The sequence below is a fragment of the Numida meleagris genome, chromosome 1 (assembly GCF_002078875.1).
Source record: "Numida meleagris isolate 19003 breed g44 Domestic line chromosome 1, NumMel1.0, whole genome shotgun sequence".
NCBI classification, from domain to species: Eukaryota; Metazoa; Chordata; class Aves; order Galliformes; family Numididae; genus Numida; species Numida meleagris.
In genome coordinates, this window is record NC_034409.1 from 126,485,751 (window position 1) to 126,504,532 (window position 18,782).

General features: G+C 38.6%; 1 protein-coding gene across 1 annotated transcript in view; it reads left to right on the forward strand.

Annotated features, from left to right (window-relative positions):
- The window catches only part of DHRSX (dehydrogenase/reductase X-linked), a 161,720-nt gene that overhangs the window by 35,414 nt on the left and 107,524 nt on the right, over positions 1-18,782 (forward strand). The window contains exons 2-3 of the mRNA XM_021411563.1: positions 991-1,098; positions 14,411-14,479. Of these exons, the coding sequence (XP_021267238.1) occupies positions 991-1,098; positions 14,411-14,479 (177 nt within the window). The remainder of the gene's footprint in view (positions 1-990; positions 1,099-14,410; positions 14,480-18,782) is intronic.

The window sequence follows — 18,782 nt, forward strand, 5'->3', positions numbered from 1 at the left end:
ATACCCCAAACAGTTAAATTAAACCTCTCATCTGTAAGCCTCTGCTCCCACTTGGCTGGAGTGCTCCTGCTTTCTAGCACAGTGGGAAGTCTTCCTGCCAGGCTGAGCTGTTCAGCCCGCATCCACGCACCTGCTCGCCTTTGCAGTGCTGAGGAATGGGGTTAGTGTTAGTGTTGCAACCTGGTAGATCAGAGGGAGGGTGGACTTGGTGACCCTGAAGATCGTTTCCAACCTTCAGTACTCTGGGGCTCTGCTTTCCCAACCTCCTCACACGGAGCCGTCTGAGCAAGGCTGTCTCACTCCTGCCCATCATCACCACTGTGATAAGGGCAAGAGCACCTTGCTCCCAGCATCGGTATGGGACATGGGCATTTCAGCACCTTTCGGTTCTTTTGGGGGCAGAGGGGTTAATCTTCACGTGATGGGTTTAGGGCCCATGCCCTACTCTCTTGACCATCTCTTGGCTTGCGCTCAAAGGCATGTGCAGAAGGAGATCCTGTGTGGGTGTCAGAAATGGCTTCTGCAGTGGGAGCTGTGGTGGATGGGAAAAGCAGATCTGTTGTATAATGCAAAAATTATGTTCTCATTTCTTTGGGGGCCAGAAGTCTGTGTTTTTCCACAAACGGAGTACTCAGTTAAGCAATTAAATTAGGTGGACCAGCTTCTGTCCTTTGCATGGACATGTCTGCTTTGGCTGAGCTCTTCACTATGTCCCATGTTCCTGGCAAAGCAGATGTAAGGCTCTGCTCTTTGTCATGGAAGAACTTTGCAGGATTTCATGCTGCCAATTGAATTTTTTCCCTGTGTGCATGGAGTAAACAGTCCCCAAGCTGACTTGTAACAGCTGTCAGGCTGATCCTTAACAAAGTTAAGGCAACATTTTTGAAGGACGGATTGTTAACTGTGTCTCTCTTTCAGATGGCTATCTTAAGTTCTTAATCATGTTACTACTCTGACCTAACATTGCATTCTTTCTTTTTCTTCCTATAGTTTTCCCTACACAAAATGGAAAGGTTGCTATAGTGACTGGAGGTGCTAAAGGAATTGGTTACCATACTGTGAAGCATTTGGCAAGACTTGGCATGCACGTTGTAATAGGTACAGTCACTATTTTCCAGATATTAATATATATTTTTTGTTTGTTTCAGAAAGTCATTTTTCTGTCTTTTACGGAGTATTTTCTTTCCAGTATAAGCATAAATATGGAAAAGATGGCACAAATGAAAATTTGATTTATATTTTGCTATGCAAGATTTTAAAGAAAAGTGAATTTTTTTAAAATACAAAACTTGGAAGACTTGAACTACTTTATGTGAAAAGTCAACAATTAGGTCATGGAGAAGACTTTAAAATCTGGGCATTATGTAAATATTTTATTAACTCATTTCTGATTTTGCATTATGTAAATATTTTAACTCATTTCTGATTTCCTTAATTGAAGGTGAACTTGAACTTTAGGGTACACATTCTCAGTAAGAGGAAAACTAATGAAAACCGTGATGGAATATTCCACTGTTTGGTGTAGGATGATTTGTGTTCTTTTGTCTAGAGCAGAGGAAACTGCTGTAATTTCAAACATGTACAAATCTCACATTTACTTCCCCGTGTGTTGCTGTAGGTGACTTTGGAAAGAAGTAGCTTGAGAGGTTAATTCAAGTCAGTCTGAGATGGGACAGACAAGTCACCTTTCAGAAATGCTTGTTTCTCTCCATTAATTTTTAAGTGTTTATAAGATGGCTATGTTAGATTGAGAAGTCATTTAAGTATCTGAAGTCAGGATAGGTGAATTCCTATAGGAACTCCAAAAACGGCCCAGAATTCAGAATTTCTTCTCTCTGCTACAGACAATATTAGAGAGATATTTTCCTGTTTTCTGAAGCTTTCACTGCTTCCACTAAATATGTCTACTAAATATTTATATAACATCTATATTAGTATAATAAATATGATAAATAAATGTCTGCTACAGCATTAGGTAACATCATTAATAGTCATATGCTTAAAACACTGTCTTTTGCTCCCTTATTCCTTCTTTAACTTAAAGTTAGAAAACACTGTAAGTTTTACTCCGTAAGGTTTCTGAAGTTTAGTATTTTATAACGCTGGCAAGCTGGTGATGACATTTTATGCAAATTTTATACAGAACATATTCTCTCTCTGTAAGGTTTTGTATACATATCTTTTGAAAGAAAACTAAAAAAAAAAAAACAAACACAAGCATATAATAGCCATGTATTTTCAGTGCTGTGTACTAAATAACACTAATGGACTTGCCCTGGAAGTGTATTGCATTACAGGTGTAATGCAGAATGTCACTTACTCATACAAATTTTAATAGATGTGTCAGAGCTAAGCATCTGCAAAAGGCAAACAGATGCTGCTATACATAGGTAGATGCTAGACATAGCTAATGTAGTGAGATGTAGCTAATGTCGGCATTAATATTTCAATAAAGAAGTCACTTTTCATGTTGAAGGTGGACTGCAAAATGGACTCAACGAGGAAACAAAAAGGCCAATTTTCATCTCTTTGCATAGAATTGGGGAAGTGTAGAACAGTGCTACCTTTTTGAAGACTTACTTTATATCATTTCATGTTTAATATTTAGATTTTGTGTAACAAAATTCAAAGCAAAATGTTTTGGAAAGGGAAGGGAATATTTACATCTTATTTATAGAATCTGCAAACAAACTGATCTTGCCTGCTCACCATCACTCTCTCATAGATTTCATTTAGTCACAGCAGTACTCTCGAAAGCACAAAAATGTGTATGGTTAAGAGGTCTGATGAGCATCACTCATGTGCAGCCTAGGACAAACTATGTCATCTGCCAAGCCCTTCTCTTTGATCTGTAGTTTTTCTCGATCAGAAATGACAAGCTAGTTTACGGACAGATCTTTTAAGTTATCATCTCATAGTCTGTTTTCTGGTCTGTACTAACCGGAAAAGTAATGAAATAGGTGATATGCTACAACCTTGATGCTGTCCTCCTGGTGTCAGAGTGCGTGGTCATCTGCTGGCAAGTCCACTGTACAGTGATCTTGACATAAACAACATCCTCAAAATGTTCCCTTTATTAGGAATAAAGGGCATTCTAAAGGGCATTCTTTTAACTCCTTCCTCTGCTGTTTCTTCTGGTGCTGACAGATGTACGCATTTCCATTAACTCTTAATTTGTACCAGCCTTAATAGCTGCATCATGAATCTCTAGAAGTGTAAATTAATGAAATTAATTATAGGAAGCAGTTGATGAGTAAGATTTTCAACTGATTTAATTCTTTCAGCCAAACTCTGACCTCAACACTGAGTCTGGTGAGTCAGAGCCATCTTCTTTGCCTGTGAAATTCTTCAGAGCGAGCAAGCAAGCCCTCTCAGCAGGATGGGTAGTCTCAGGATTTGTTCCAGCTGCAAGATTAAAACAGTCTCAAAAACATATTAAATGCACTGACGTTCCATCCCTGTTGCTAATGGTAGGCCAAAAGTGTCCAGAGCATACCTGCTGGTACACAAGAACTTTCCACTCCAGGCTGTGCGACCTACAGCAGGGAACCTGCTTTAGCAGGGGGTTGGATTTGGTGATCTCCAGAGGTCCCTTCCACCACCTACGATTTTGTGTGATCCTGTGAAGTGTGCTTAAACTTTCTAGTGTAAGAATGTTTTCACCATGTATGTAAGTATGAGCTGATGTGAAAAAAGCATGGATGTTAGGTGAATTTGGGGTCAGGAAGGGGATTGGACTCGTGTTTTGCTCACGGTTACTTTACTCATTCACTGAAGGCTTTTCTCCCATTTCAGGGACTAAAAAATGGGAAAGTTTAGCAATGAAGAATGATATCCCTGCAGCAGCAAATGAGTTAAACCTGCATGTCTAATGCGAAGATGATTCACTGCTTGTGATGGATGTGATTTTGACTCCATTTCACATTTTGGTGGAGTTAGTGTTTGAGTAACTTACATTTAAATCCAATCTACCAGTGAAATGATCAAAACAAATAAGTGGAAAATATTCAACCTGATGGAATATGCATAGTCACAACATAAAAAGGCAGAGGTCTCCCTCAGAGCATTTTCAGCCAGCAGTTGCAGAGTGCTTTCAAAGCCTCTTACTTTCCGGTCCCAGCACTGCTGCACAGAGCTCTTCTGCAAGGCGCCGCTAGGCCTGTCCTCAGCCTCTCACTGGGAAAAAGGTCAGCACAAATGCTGAAATGATGAAAGTAATTTTCTGCAAGTTATTTTGATAGACTTCATTGAGGCTTTTTTGGCAGACTGCAGTACCATTGCTCACAGTGAGCAAGGTTTTTACTGCAGGAAAGCCGGGACCCCTGGCAAGGAAAGCTGCTGCCAGTGGTGGGCTTTCAGCGCCAGCCATGGCAAGAGTTCGTGCTCTGTTACACAACTTGCTACTTGATAACTAAGCTTGCATTTTCTTCTTCAGAGGAGGCAAATGACACACCATTTTTGGTACCTATTGATCAGTATCTGATAATGAAGATGGTATTTTGTGTGGATTCCAAATAAATATGCTCTTAACAATAAGAACATTGAAAATCAAGATGTTGTAGTTATTTTAATGGCCACCAACCTACTCCACTTCTGGTTCCTGGTGTTGGCCATGGTTCTGCGAGTCTGAATTTAGACTGATTGGAAGTATGAATTCTTTGTATCCCTTCCATCCTTCATCACCAAAATGAATGCATGTTAAAAGTTCTGACTTAAAGAAGAGCTTCAGTTTGATTTTTCCTTTTATGTTTAGTTTTTTTCCCTCTGTAAATTAATAAGAGAAAAACTGGGGAAAAAAAGAGTGGCAACATCTCATATAGAAGCTTTGATGTTTCTGTTTGCGAATGGTGAATGCAAATCAGAAGATTTTGTACTTGGCAATGTTGTACATATGCTGCCTGGTATAAGTCACCAATTTTGTGTCAGTGTAACCAGTCTTTGGTGTTTGAGTATATCAGGGTCTCACATTTTGAAGAAAACAATCTCATTATATATTATGTATATATATTCAAGTGACTTATCTTAGCAATGAAATTTTGGCATAAATAAATGTACTTCCACAGCCAGAATCGGCACTTTGTCACGTCTGTAAACTCTGCAAGAGACCAAGCAGGAAATATTTCTGTCATCTTTTTGGTTCAGATTAGTTTCCAGTTTTCGAGCTGAACTCTCTGTGCCACATATCAGACAATTCTTATATGATATAATACTACAAAGTGACTTTAGAAGGATAATTAAACCCTATTGAGATGGTACAATTATTCATTACAAAGACAGTTTGATTTAATTTCAATTGCTCAAATTTTGTGTGGGAGACTTTAATAGTCTTTTCTTACAGTAGATAGATGTATAAGATGTATAATTTTTTTCAAGGAAAGTAAGTATTGTCCTCCTAATTTTTGCAGTGTTTTATTAGACCTGAATGGCTTGTAGGAGTGGTCAGGAAATGTCCAAAAGTCACCAGCCTTTTGGTCTGGGTAATGTTTTCCTTTACTCAGTATGAAGACTGCCAAAATGCAGGCAAATGGTCTTGTAGTTGACGTTCAGTTCAGTTTTTAACATTTCAGTACACTGTTACCAGGGTTTTGAAAAACTCTGCTTAAAATGCTATTATTTGTGCAATATGCATGTGCACACTGCCACACAGCACCTCCCAGGTCTGTAAGAATTTTGTGGAATGCATTAGTTTCTAATTTCAGTCTGAAGACTGTCACTATCTTTGCTTTAGGAAGTCTTATATTTCTGTTTTAAATATTTAATTTTTAAATAATAAATATTTTTTAATTTTAAATATTAAATATTTTAAGGCTACTTATTTATGACAAACTTACTACAGCATTCGATGGGACATATAAAAATTATATTTATATAGTGACAAACATTTTAAAAGACATTTAGAGGACAAGAATTTGCTTTTGGGTAGTAATCTTAATTAGAAATGTATTTCAATCAAATATTAGATAATACTTTGATTAACTGAGTTTGTAAAAAGGTGAGTGGATGACAGTGATTCAGGTTAAGATAGTCTGTTTGGATTTCTAGAAGCCTTGAAGCAGAATACCTTCGGGTTCTTAAGGACACAACACGTTCCAAAGGATAAGAAGAAATATAATATTCAACAGATTGCATGGTATTACAGAACACAGGCATAAATGTCTGTTTTCATAGTAGAGGATGTGTCACCACTGGAGTTAAATATTAGAGCCCACGCTTTCAATGTGTAATTTTAGAGAAGAGGCAAATAGTGAAGTGACAAGTCTTTCCAATTTTATTAGATTATTCAAGGTAGTAAAGACCAGTGGTGTCTGTGAAGAATTTCAGAAAGACCATAAGAGGCTGAATGCTTGATGTTCAAAGGCACATGAAATCCAATGCAGAAAAATATGGTGTGATAGACATGGAGAAAAAATGCAAAACATAGAGGAAAATCTTGAAATGATGGTTTCTGTGCTGACCATCATCACTTCAGAGGAAGATCTTGGGGCTACAACTGATTGTTCTATGAAAATTCAATGCTCAATAGCAGGTGAAAAATCTAATATTAGAAGCTAGTAAAAAAAGAACAAGCTGTGAATTTGTGGCTGTATAAATCCTTCATGTGCTAACACCTTAAGTACTGGTCTTAGTCTCTATCTGCTTACTTCAAAATGGATAGCATAAAAATTGAAGAGGTTTAGAGGACAAGCTCATCAAGGGTATGGAGAATCCATGGCATGCAGACTCCTGTTTATCATTGGCAAAAATGCGTAACGAATGGTGGTGACTATGTTGACAGAGTGTTTTGTAGCTAAGAATTTGCTCTATCAAATAGTGCTGTTGTGCTCTTCGTATCTGTTGTAGTTTCCATGCAAAGAAATAGGAGGGATTACTTTCAAGGTGGCCTATGTACATTACATGCATTTTTTTATTATATGAAGGTATATAAACTCTCTATAGTTTAGTGATCTAGACCTTCTATAAAACTGCTTTGAAGCACAGTCAGAGAGCAGAAGTGCACCCTCCTGCTGGGATTTTGGAATAAAATGTTCTGCAGTGGTAAAGAAGCTTATCTGAAACGTATCAATTAACAAAGTGACATGGAGTGGATCACTACGTGATGTTCTTTTCCAAGTTTTGAGAAAAAAAAAAAAGCAGCCTCATTTTAAGAAGTAGCTTTTAAGATTGTAGCTGTTCACTTCAGTTATTGGCAAGCATTATAATAAATATGTGCTTAAATATGTGGTGATAAACTTTGGAAAAGTTGGTGCAGTTTTTCTCAACATGGCAATTTTTTAAGTGCTTTGAAGTATTCAAGAACCGTGTGAATTAATTAAATGTTGATTTTCAAAAGCTTTTGGCAAGTCTCCTGCCAAAAGATTTGAAAGTAGATAGGAGAGAGTTCTCTTGTAGTTTAGTAGCTGATTAGGAGAGAAAAACCAACATTTAGGAATCATTTATCAGCTCTGGAGTGGGACTGATCCCGTAGATGTATGTTCAGAGTATTTGTAAAAGATTGTTACAGAAAAAGGCTGAACAGTGGGATGATGCATTTTGCACAAATGAATTTAGGACAGTCTAACTGATCTGACTACTGGTGATTGAAGGGCCTTGAAGATCTGACCCACCAGGAGAGGCTGAGAGATCTGGGACTCTTCAGCCTGGAGAGGGGAAGGCTCAGGGAGATCTTATCTGTGTGTATAAACACCTGGTGGGAGTAGTAAAGAAAACTGTGCCAGACTCTTCTCTGCTGCGCGCAGTGACAGGCCAAGATGCAATGGATACAAAATCGAATGCATGATAAAGTACTTGTTCACAGTGAGGATGGCCAAACATTGGCACAGATTCCCCAGAGGTGCTGGAGTCTCCAACATGGGAGATGCTCAGAGCTCGAGGACATGGACCTAAGCAACCTGCTGTAGCTGACCCTGCTTTGAGCAGGAGGTGCAGAGGAGCCTTCCCGCCTCAGCCATGCTGTCAGCTTGTGAAATCCTGACTGCCAAGAAGAAATAGGAAGAATCACATAATATTGAATGGTTGGGAGATGACAGGATTGTTAGTAAGTAAACGAAGAACAACCACAGCTGTATATTTACCGGAATAATATCCAAATCAACTGCTACTGCTAAAAAAAAAAGAAGAAGAAGAAGAAGAAAAAAAGACAGGTGATTTATTGTTGAAACTTCTCTGCAGAACATCTTTAATATTCACCGCCAGTCATAAAAACAAATAAAATGTTATTACTTAGCAGGAAAGAAAACAAAAACGAGACATGAAAGTGTCCCTCTTCCTTTGTAGACGTGATTGGCTGAACCTGTTGTGAATACTCAAATGAGTCTGGTAGGACTGGAAAAAAACTGGGATATGGGGTGGCTCTGTGCAAGGTGCGGCTGATGAACAAAGGTTCTTCCGCTTGCAAACAGATGACTGAGGTGTGATATCATACAGCTTTATACAATTATGTATGGTATAGAAAAAGTGAATAAGAAGTGGTTATTCTCTTTCTTATGAACAAAGTATCCAACATTCAACGATTAAAAACAAACAAACAAAAAAATAACTAAAGCACAGCCTTTCTAATGCAATTAAATGTGTCATTAAATCGTACAGCTTGTTGTCCCAGAACCCTCAGGAGGCCAAGTGCTTGAATGAATTGAAAATGCAATTAGATGAAGAAGTGGAGGACAGGTTCATGGAGAGGCTAGCTTCGATTCAAGAAACCTTTTAAACTACTTGCACCTAGAAGGGCGTATCAAAAAACCTTACTCTGCACTTAATGCTATCACTGAAACTTTTTCCTTAAGCACTTGCTATGTGTTGCTGTTGGAAACGGGGCTTGTCTGGGTGTATCTTGGGCTTGATGAACAGGGGCATTCTCATCTTCTCGTTGGAACAGCTGGGGTTGATGAAACAAGAGGCAATAATGGTAATTTGTCTTCTGTTTGCAAACTGACATCCTCCTCCTTACTCAGTTTTGCTTCTTTTCTAAATGGAATGCTTACTGTGATATTTTTTTGCCTTTAACATCAAAAAGTCATGTATTCAGTTGTGGCTGCTGTTCAGTGAATGGTGAAGGATGTGTATCCTTTGTATCACTTTCTCACTGCCTTTTGATACCAAGACACATCCTTATACCTGAATAACAAATTCAAATATTGAATAACAAATTCATGACTTGGAAGTTTTATGGGTGAGACCTAAGACCTATATTCCTAAGCAAGATGTCTTTATAGAAGCCTTGATAAATTTATTTAACTAAAAAAAAGAGCATTAAAACGTTCATATTGTACTGAGTTCAAATTTCTCATCCTCAGAGCTTTTGTGGGCAGTCATTCATCTTTCCTAGACACACTCTATTTATTATGCAGAGCCATACACACTGAAAAAACCATAACCCTTATAACATGAGCTGGTATTACTTTGTTTTCCTCTGGAGGCTTTGGGTGCCCTGGCAAACCCTGTCGTTTGGCCTGCACTCCACTTGTATCAGTTCCCTTTCAGTCATAATGAGGATTAGGCTACACCAAAGACTCTCCTTAATTCAAATTCACAGTTGCAACTGCTTCTGTATCTTGCACAAGATCATGCACAAAGGCACCTAACCATCACTGCGCACATCTTCTTAATCATATGATATATTTGTACACAGAATTAATTACCATATTGCCAAGCTTCTCCTGGCAATGTGCATATGCATTAGAGTTTATGGACACCACTTCTAAACTTGGATTACTTGAAGAGACCAGTTAAGATCTTTGCATTACAACTACCGCATCTGCAAGTCCACTCTTCCTGCCCTCCCCTTCCCCAACTATCATAGCAGAAGTGGAGAGGGCCATAGGGCAGGCTGCTAATTCTGAAAAGCTATTTAGTTTTAGGGATTAAGTGGTGTGTAATTATGGGTAACTAAGAGAGAGGATTGCTGTCAGTCGAGACCCATGCTGCCACAAATGGTGGCCTCAGCCTCCATGTATCTCTGCACCATGGTGTCCTGGGCGTTTTGGTGACTGCTTGGTGTCTGTCTCAGGAACTCTTTATTTGCATTTTGTTTTTGTGTTCATTTGCTGAAAGCTGTGAAATTCTCCCCTCGCTAAATCTGGCTTTTTGAATTCATGCTTTCATTCTTTCCAAACAACTTTAAGCTTTACAAGCTGCATCATTGTTCGGAAAGTATTTTAAATTTTTTGCTAACGCCACGTGGTACATTGCCTTGAAAGGTCAAGATGGCAAATTCCCAGTTCTATTGAAAGAATTGGAAAAAGTCTTGCTTTCTATCAGGATCAATTTTGTACATTAGTTATGAGTGTGATCAGTAATTTTCCTTTTGGAGAGATTTCCATCCTCAAAGGAATTAAGAATATTTTATAAAGAATGCTTATAGATATATCAGGTCTCTTTATCTAGTGATAGTGTAAGTGTTCCTCTAATGCACAGATTCATTCAGCCATGTTAGGTCTCTAAGGACTGTGTTATTGCCATCCTATTCAAACTGAGCCATGCTCCGTGACAGTTCTGTTGAACACCTTGAAATAACTCTCAGAGTTAGAATCTACTTAAACTGATCAAGATGTCAGAGTCTGACCTTTAGGGTAAGAACCAAAGCCTCCTACTGCTGATATGTATTTTTCAGTATACTTCTGTGGTGTCTTTAGTTCAGTGTGCTTTGACTTGTGACACTTGCGTAGATAAATGTTGAAGGGGGGAGTCAATTTTTGTCTAAAAGATGTATTTAAATGTATCTTTTTTTCGAATATGAGCCTTGATATTTTACTAAGAACTAGAATTCTTCCTGCCATTAATATGATATCTCTTTTTATATAGGTACATCCATTGAGAGTGGAATTTATTTTGATGTTATTAGTTTTATTTTCAGAGCTGATTGTAGTCAGTGTTGTTATTGAATCAGTCTCACCTGAATTTTCGCTGTTCTGTGGGACAGAGAAGGAAAACCTCTGACAGAGCACTGAAAAGCTTACATACATAAACAATTCTTGAGACAACTGTATCCGTTTTGAACTCCCAGTAGACACCTTCAATTTGCATGAAAAAACAAGGTTATTGCTGTTTTAAGTACTGTGATAATCTAAGCTCTCAAGACATGGAATTTCTTTTTCTTAAAGCTTTTGTTCTCACTTTCTCACTGCACTTAAACATCATCTATCTTCCTTTCTCATCCTACCCTCCATACCGCTTGAATCCACTGTAGGCAGATCTTATGCTGCAGATGCTATTGAGTTTAAAATGGATACATTCTGACTTGGATAAATCTGGCATTGTTGAACATATGAAAATAATGTTAAATCATTGGCAAAAAGTCCAGCAAGAGGATACTCCTGCATATCACAAAGTTTTCTAAACCTCTTTTACAAATATAGTGCTGAGGACCTGATGATATTAAGAATTTTACCCTCATGTAACAAACTATTGCTTTCCTTAGTTTACAGCCCTGTACTCCTTCCTGTTTAGTGGGCTTGGAAGCCGAGTCCTTCAGTAAACCATCAACATCAAGAATATATCCAAATTATGTTTGATTTTTACAAATCTAAAACCAATTTTGCTATCTCGGTGTCTTTAAAGTTTTTTTTTTAATTATTTTAAATTTAGAATAATGAATGTAGCACTTAAGAGGAGTTTTCTGTTTTTCATGCCTACCATTCATTTTACTTAGCAGATCCCACAAGGATATGTTCAAAGAGAAGCAGTACAATTATTCAGTCTCCCTTAATTCTTCCACCCATCCTCAGCAAGGGGATATTGATCACCTTAAGCAAACGTAGAAGTATACATCTCTCTCCAAGTTTTATAGTATCTTTGTGATATATGTCTTTGAATTTTTTGTGAGGATTTTGGTCATCTGTTCAGTCTCTTTATTCTTTCTTACAGACTTTTCTTTGAAAGAGGTATTTCAAAAGCCTCTATCACTGTAGCAACTTTCACTGAGGCTATTTTGATTATATGATACTCAAGCTTCCAGAACCTAGTTTTCAAACTCTTTGTTGAATCAGGCTGGAAACAGACATTTGAAGTGCCTGTTTAGCAAAATAATTATTTTATCCCAGTGGTCTAGAATGAATATGAATAAAATGAGCTCATTTGGAGGGCACTGAGCTTTAATGAATAACCATTTATATAGCAGCAAAATAAAGCAAATTAAAATCTGTTGTGAATACAAGCTCCCTTAAAAGAACAAATTAAGTGAACATACTGAGACTAAAGTCAAATAAAGTCACTGAAGCTTTAATAAGCATGTTCTCTGCACAAGGAGCACTGAATGAAAGAGAAATCACATCAGTCCTTCATGGAACTGGCACCAAAGTATGTTTGTTTCCAAAACCAACAATCTATCTAGTGTTATAACACACTGAGTTTGAGATCTTAGTCTTGTAAATCACTTTGGGTGATACAGTGAGGAAAACTGAACCCTTGCCCATCACCCTTCTGCCCTGATTTCCCCAGATGTGGCAATTTTACTGGAGGGTTTGTTTGTTGACACTGCATCCCTTTGTAGAAATTAGCATCAAGCTGAATATTTCTGTTCTGTAAAACCCTGGATGTTCTAGGGGGAAAAAAACACAAAAGGACAGAAATACTGGAAACATCTACTTTGTTCTATTATTATTATTGTTATCTGTTATTATTATTATCAGTCAGTCTTTGTAATACAATTCCAGAGTTAATGTAGTTTATAAAGAGCACTTATAGACCAGTATGACCCTAGGTTTTATGTAAGAATTACCTTATCTTGAGTATCTGAGATGTTAAATATTATTATTTTGGTTACATTTATGTAAATGTTGAGTCTTCTTGCATATCATCAAGAAAAATATACATATTCCTTTCACTTAGCACTGTTGCAAATCACTGTTTTTTACTGCTCGAATACAGATGCACAGCAAAATCTCCATTCTCAAAATAATGCATTAGTCTACCTCCTCAAAGTGGCCAACTTGTCCCCAAAATCTCATTCCAGTGCTCTGAGCCTTCAGCTGGTGCAGCCAATGGATAGCACATGATCTGTCTCAAAGGGTCAGTCCCACTTTTTGGAACACATTCTTTGTGAGATCATGTTGATGCAGATTAATAGATATAATATTTTAATATTAAGCATGTTCTAACTTTCTAAATTTAGACATAACAAGCACATACCAACTAGTATGAGCCAGAGATTGAACCAGATGACCTATTTCATAGAATTACAGAATGGCTTGGATTGGACGGAACCTCAAAGATCATCAAGTTCCTGCCCCTCTGCTACGTGCAGGGTTGCCAACTGCTAAATCAGGCACCAGCTCAGGCTGCCCAGGGCCCCATCCAACCTGGCCTTGAACACCTCCAGGGATGGGGCATTCACAGCCTCTCTGGGCAGCCTGTGCCTGTGCATCATCACCTTCTCAGTGAAAAAATCTGCCTAATCTAATCTAAATCTCCCCTCTTTTAGTTTAAAACTATTCGCTCTTGTCCTATTACTATCAGCCCATGTAAAAAGTTGGTTTTGCTCCTGCTTATAAGCTCCCTTTAAATATTGGAAGGCCACAATGAGGTCTCCTCTGAGCCTTCTCTTTTCTGGAGGTCCTTTCCAATCTTAACTGATTCTATGATGCTGTGATTCTTTCCCTGCTACAGATCTAACAGGAGAATGAGAGGACAGGATAATTGTAAAGGGTTACAGTATAAATAAGGCTTGTACAGTAACTAGGGCAGAGTTTTATATAATCAGGAAAAAGAGAAGACAACTGCATGAAGTTTGTAATAGATATCAGTATTAGTATCCAATTTATGTAAGAAATAATTAGATATTTTTATGCTTCATACTATGGAAAAATGTTTCTGGATGTATAAATGGAATGTTAAACTTCACGTAAAAACTTTAACTTGTACTTCCAAACAGAATATTTTGCTTGCGCTTATGTTTTTCCCTCTGATATAAATTATCATAAAGCAATTGCCAAACAAGTGTACAACTGTCCCCCTCAGCTGAATTGCACAAAAAGCCTTTATTTGGTGCTTAATCATGTTTTCCATTACCGCTGGTAAAGCTTTTCCTGAGCATTCAGATGAGGCTAGCAGGGCCTTTCCTTCAGCTGTGAAGTTCTTCATTTGGAAAAGAGCAGACAGTGGTCCACTCTCACTTGCAGTAAAATTTTTTACAATCCGAATGTGATGTAATTCACCTGGCTCACAGACTGACATCCACATTCAGCTGGTCCAACCAGCAAGTGGTCATAGCTTGTATGAATAAATGAGATGAACAAGCAGAACTCATGTGAGCAGCGGGGTATTTGCAGACCTCTGCTGCTCTGACAGTAATGAATCATGCATTTTCATTTTAAACTTTTTGCTGGTTTTACACTGTGGTTAACCCATAACAATGGCAGGCATACATTAACTGTTCCTGGTTTACATTGCTAATTCTGTGTTTTCTATATTGTGACAGCTGGAAACAGCGAGAGAGAAGGCCAAGAAGCGGTGAGGAAAATAAAAGAAGAAACTTTGACTGGAAAAGGTAAGACACTATATCCTTTTCTTTAGGGAACTCTTTATTCCTGTATTTTTGCTGAAGCATGTGAGTGTGTGAGCAATGGTTTTGTGTCTGGGCATAAATAAAATCAGACTAGTAGTCATTTGTACTATGGAGAGGTTGACAGCAGGTAAAGGTGTGCTCTCTTTCACTGCTAGCTTCTCCTCTCATGGTGTGCATAATCTTGTAATATGGGTGATTTTAGGGAAGATGTTTGTAAAAGAGCAGGGATGCCCAATTGTGTAATTTGGCACATATCTAGGGTTTGTAATCCTTCACAAAAAAAGCTGTTTTCTTAAAAAGAGATGGACCTATCATATCAAACCAAAATGTCTGTGTTTTTGTGGTTCTTTTGAATTTGTTGTAGTTTATTCTGATGAGAGATCACGTTGGGGGAGACATAAGGAGAGCATAGCTTCATATCTGAGAAAAGACATATTGCAATGTATCTGCTGTGCAATTATAACTTGCAATTTATCATGGAGGTTAGTACATCTAATATTTCCATCTCATGGGTTCCTTGGGTGTAGTTCCTAGTAGTGTATGATGATTCATTGCTGCCACTTTGATGTATCATTTCTTGGCAAAATAATAGGGCAGTGCTGGTACTCCACCCAGTTTAGTATCTTCATGACTTCTTCTGAGATCTGATTCTGTTTTTGTGCCTCTAATAACTACTGTTATGATGATCAAAATAAGATAATTATTGTGTTAAAAAAACCTTTCATTAAGATTTATCTTTTGACTTAAATAAATGTGCACCAATGGTAGCCTCAGGATACATGTATGCTAGTTGAAAGCATCATAAATTAAGGCACAGTCAGAAGGATCATGAAAGCAAAAAGGTAATTATTACATCATTTAAATATTTTGCTGGAAGTTTCTGTACAGAGACCAAAAACATTTTGAATTAATTACATCACGTGACCTCCATGAAGTTGAATAAACCGAGTTCAGCTTTGCTTTCTCACATTTCTGTGATAGCAGATTTACCTGATTGTTCTGAAGAAAATGAGCGTTAACCTTCAGTTAGAAATTCTGTCAATATCTAGCTCGCAGATTGAGGAAGCTGAAACTGCATGTAACATTGACTTAAGTTGTTCCCCATTATAATTGTGATGACTGAGGCTTTAGAATAGGATCAGGTAGCTCAGATGGAAGGGACCTACAAAGATCATGAAGTCCAACTGCCTGACTGCTTCAGGGGTAAGCAAAGGTTAAAGCATATTACTAAGGGCATTATCCAAATACCTCTTTAACACTATGAAACTATCTATAGTTTCAGGTCTTGATATATTTGACCTAAAAACAAACTGGAAGAGTATTGCGTTTGCGGAATGTGTCTCTAATTGGGTGATATTTATATTTGCAAGTGCATTACACTATATAAAGTATTTATGTCTGTCTGGGAAGCAGTCCTGTGTTCTTGATGTTCGATGAATTTGCATGTTGTTGAAAGACATATGCAGGCATTTTACAAGACTAAGCTGTGGGAACATGCCACCTTTTCAAAGGCATCTGTTCAACATCATTTTAGTCACTGCATAAAAACATGATCAATTACCTTGACCATTTTCTTTTTTTTTTTCTTTTCTTTTTGGAGCATTTTAATATATAGCATACAGCCTGCAGTATACAGGTTATACAGCAAAAGGGAGCAAGAGATCTTGTCCGCTCTTTATTGACTCCCTGAACAGAACACAAACATCACCAGAGACAGCTCTGGGAAAAGGCCAGGCTTGTTGAATGCATGTAATTACAGTGTTATCAGAGGTGATACTATCCTTCTATTTCTTGCCCCACTGTCTGTCTAGAGTTCTGTCTGCTCTCTAAAGGTAAGTAATTTCACTTGACATAATTTGCACTCACTTCAAGGACAAGTGAGATTCAAAGCATGTACATGAATGGTTCCTATGAAGCAGCTGATGAGCAGTAACAGAGGTTATGCTTTTTTGCAAGAGCTGAGCAAGACATGAGGAGACGATTGGTATTATTTTTGAATAAAGGGAGGCAGGAAGCCTGGTTTCCCATTCTGGAGCCACTGAAACTAGAGCCAGTGCCATGGCGATGGAAGAGTGTTGGAGAGGGAGGCAGTTCTGGTAGTTCCTCTATGAGGTGACAGTGCCAATAGGACACAGAAAATCTAAGCAATATGTCATATCACCTCTTCTACCTCACTCTCTCTCCCATGCTACTACACCAGAAACCTCTTTGGTTCCTCTTTCCCCACTCCTGTTAACTCTAGGTTCTTCAGGTGCACCTCTCAGTTTTGGGTCTTTGTGCTGAGTTACCTGTTGCTAAACTTAAAGGATGAGGAAGGAGGTAGGGAGATGAGTAGAGGGGAATAAAGCATGGATCCTCGGAGGCATAGAGATATTCTAATTGTGTAAATTTCAAACGTACACATAGGGTGTGCCTGTATCAGTGAGTTAGTTCAGACCAGGAGAGCACTTTTCAGGCAACACTCAGATGCTGCCTGCTTGCTGAGCTCTGGTCTGCATAATGAAGGGTGCAACACGCTGTGGATTCTCCTTGCACAGAATTAACCTGGGTGGGAGATGAGTTGCAGCAGTAAAACAGCATTAGCCCACAGGAGCAAACTCAAAGCTTCTCTGAAATAAGAACCCCAGCGACTTGTCAGGTCTCCAGCACAAAATGAGCTCTAGAGAGCTCATCACTTTTGTTGATCAAAACTGCCGGTTGATGTAACCATTACCACAGTTACTAGCTCTGGACAAATCACATTGACTTACAGGATTTGGAAGTTTCTTTGATAACTGTATCAGTCAATGATACTAGAAAAAAAAATCTTTCAATATACCTAAATAGAGTGTATCTCCGACTCAGTTACTGTCTCTGCAAATGAAAGCTGGGTTTAGCCTGATGATTACAAACATACAAATGTTGGAAACTAATATATAAACATGAATGAAAGTTTTATTCATTCCAGCATAGGTTCAGCAATTAGCAAAAGTTTATGCATAAATATCACTCAGCACAGTACCAAGGAAATGCTCTCACAACTGCCGCGTAGGAGGTGAAGTTGCAACTAGACTCAAAGGAGAAAAAATTAAAAGTCAGTTAGAAAATGAGGTGTAAAAGTCATATTAAGCACAGACCTCTTCAAAAGGAGAGGCCTGTGTTTAATCTCACCCAACATTTCTGTGGCTATTCAAATAAAACCACAATTATCAAACTAAGCACTACATTTACAGCATTCATGAGACTTCCGTTTGAAGCTACTGAGAAAGGAAGAGGAGACTTTCTCACTCAGAGTCAGAGGAATGCAGAGGTTAGCATGGAGGCAACCAGATTGTGTTATTCACAGTCTGACCCACATCAAGGCAGCGTGGGCCAGGCAGTAGGGGGAATTATATCACCTTGAAAACACTGCAGTTCGCATGCATTCAATGTGCCTGGCCTTTCCCCAAGCTTTCTCTGGGGATGTCTGCACTATGTATGGCTCAGCCAGGGAATAAGGAGAGGACAAGGTCTCTTGCTCCCTTCTGATATATAACCTTCTAATGAGCAGGGAGACTTTCCTTATTATCAGAGATCTGAGAACAAAGAGTTTGCCCAAAGGAGGAGGGGGTAATCTAGCCAATAGGTGCCAAGCATCATGGCAGAATATCTCATGGGTGGTTGCTCCACTGGGGCTTCCTTGTATGTGAGGTACCAATTTTAACAAAGCTGCACATTTTTTCGTACCTATTTGTTGTTGGCTTTCCCTGCAGGACAGAAGAATCTAGGTGCCTAGAACTCCCAGATTTCCAAACTTCTCACAGAATCACAGAATTGTAGGGGCTGGAAGGGACCTCTAGAGATCGTTGAATCCAACCCCCCTGCCAAAGCAGGCTCCCTAGACCAGGTTGCGCAGGTAGGCATCCAGGCGGGTCTTGAACATCTCCAGAGAAGGAGAATCCACAACCTCTCTGGGCAGCCTGTTCCAGTGCTCTGTCACCCTCACTGTGAAGAAGTTCTTACACACATTTGTGCAGAAATTACTATGCTTCAGTTTGTGGCCGTTTCCCCTTGTCCTATCGCCACACACCTCTGAAAAGTGTCTGGCTCATCCCTTTGCCTCCTGTACCTTAGATTTGATTTTGTCCAAACTTTTAGATTTTATTTTTGTGGTTGCATGGGCCAGGGTTGTGTAAAGATATCATTATGGAAGAGTTCATCCAGCTGATGAAAATGAGTAGAAGATATCTGTGGTTGAGATGTGTTATCTATCTTGAAGTGTGCATAAGGTCATGCGATTTTTTGCCTGCTCACGTCAGATTTGTTT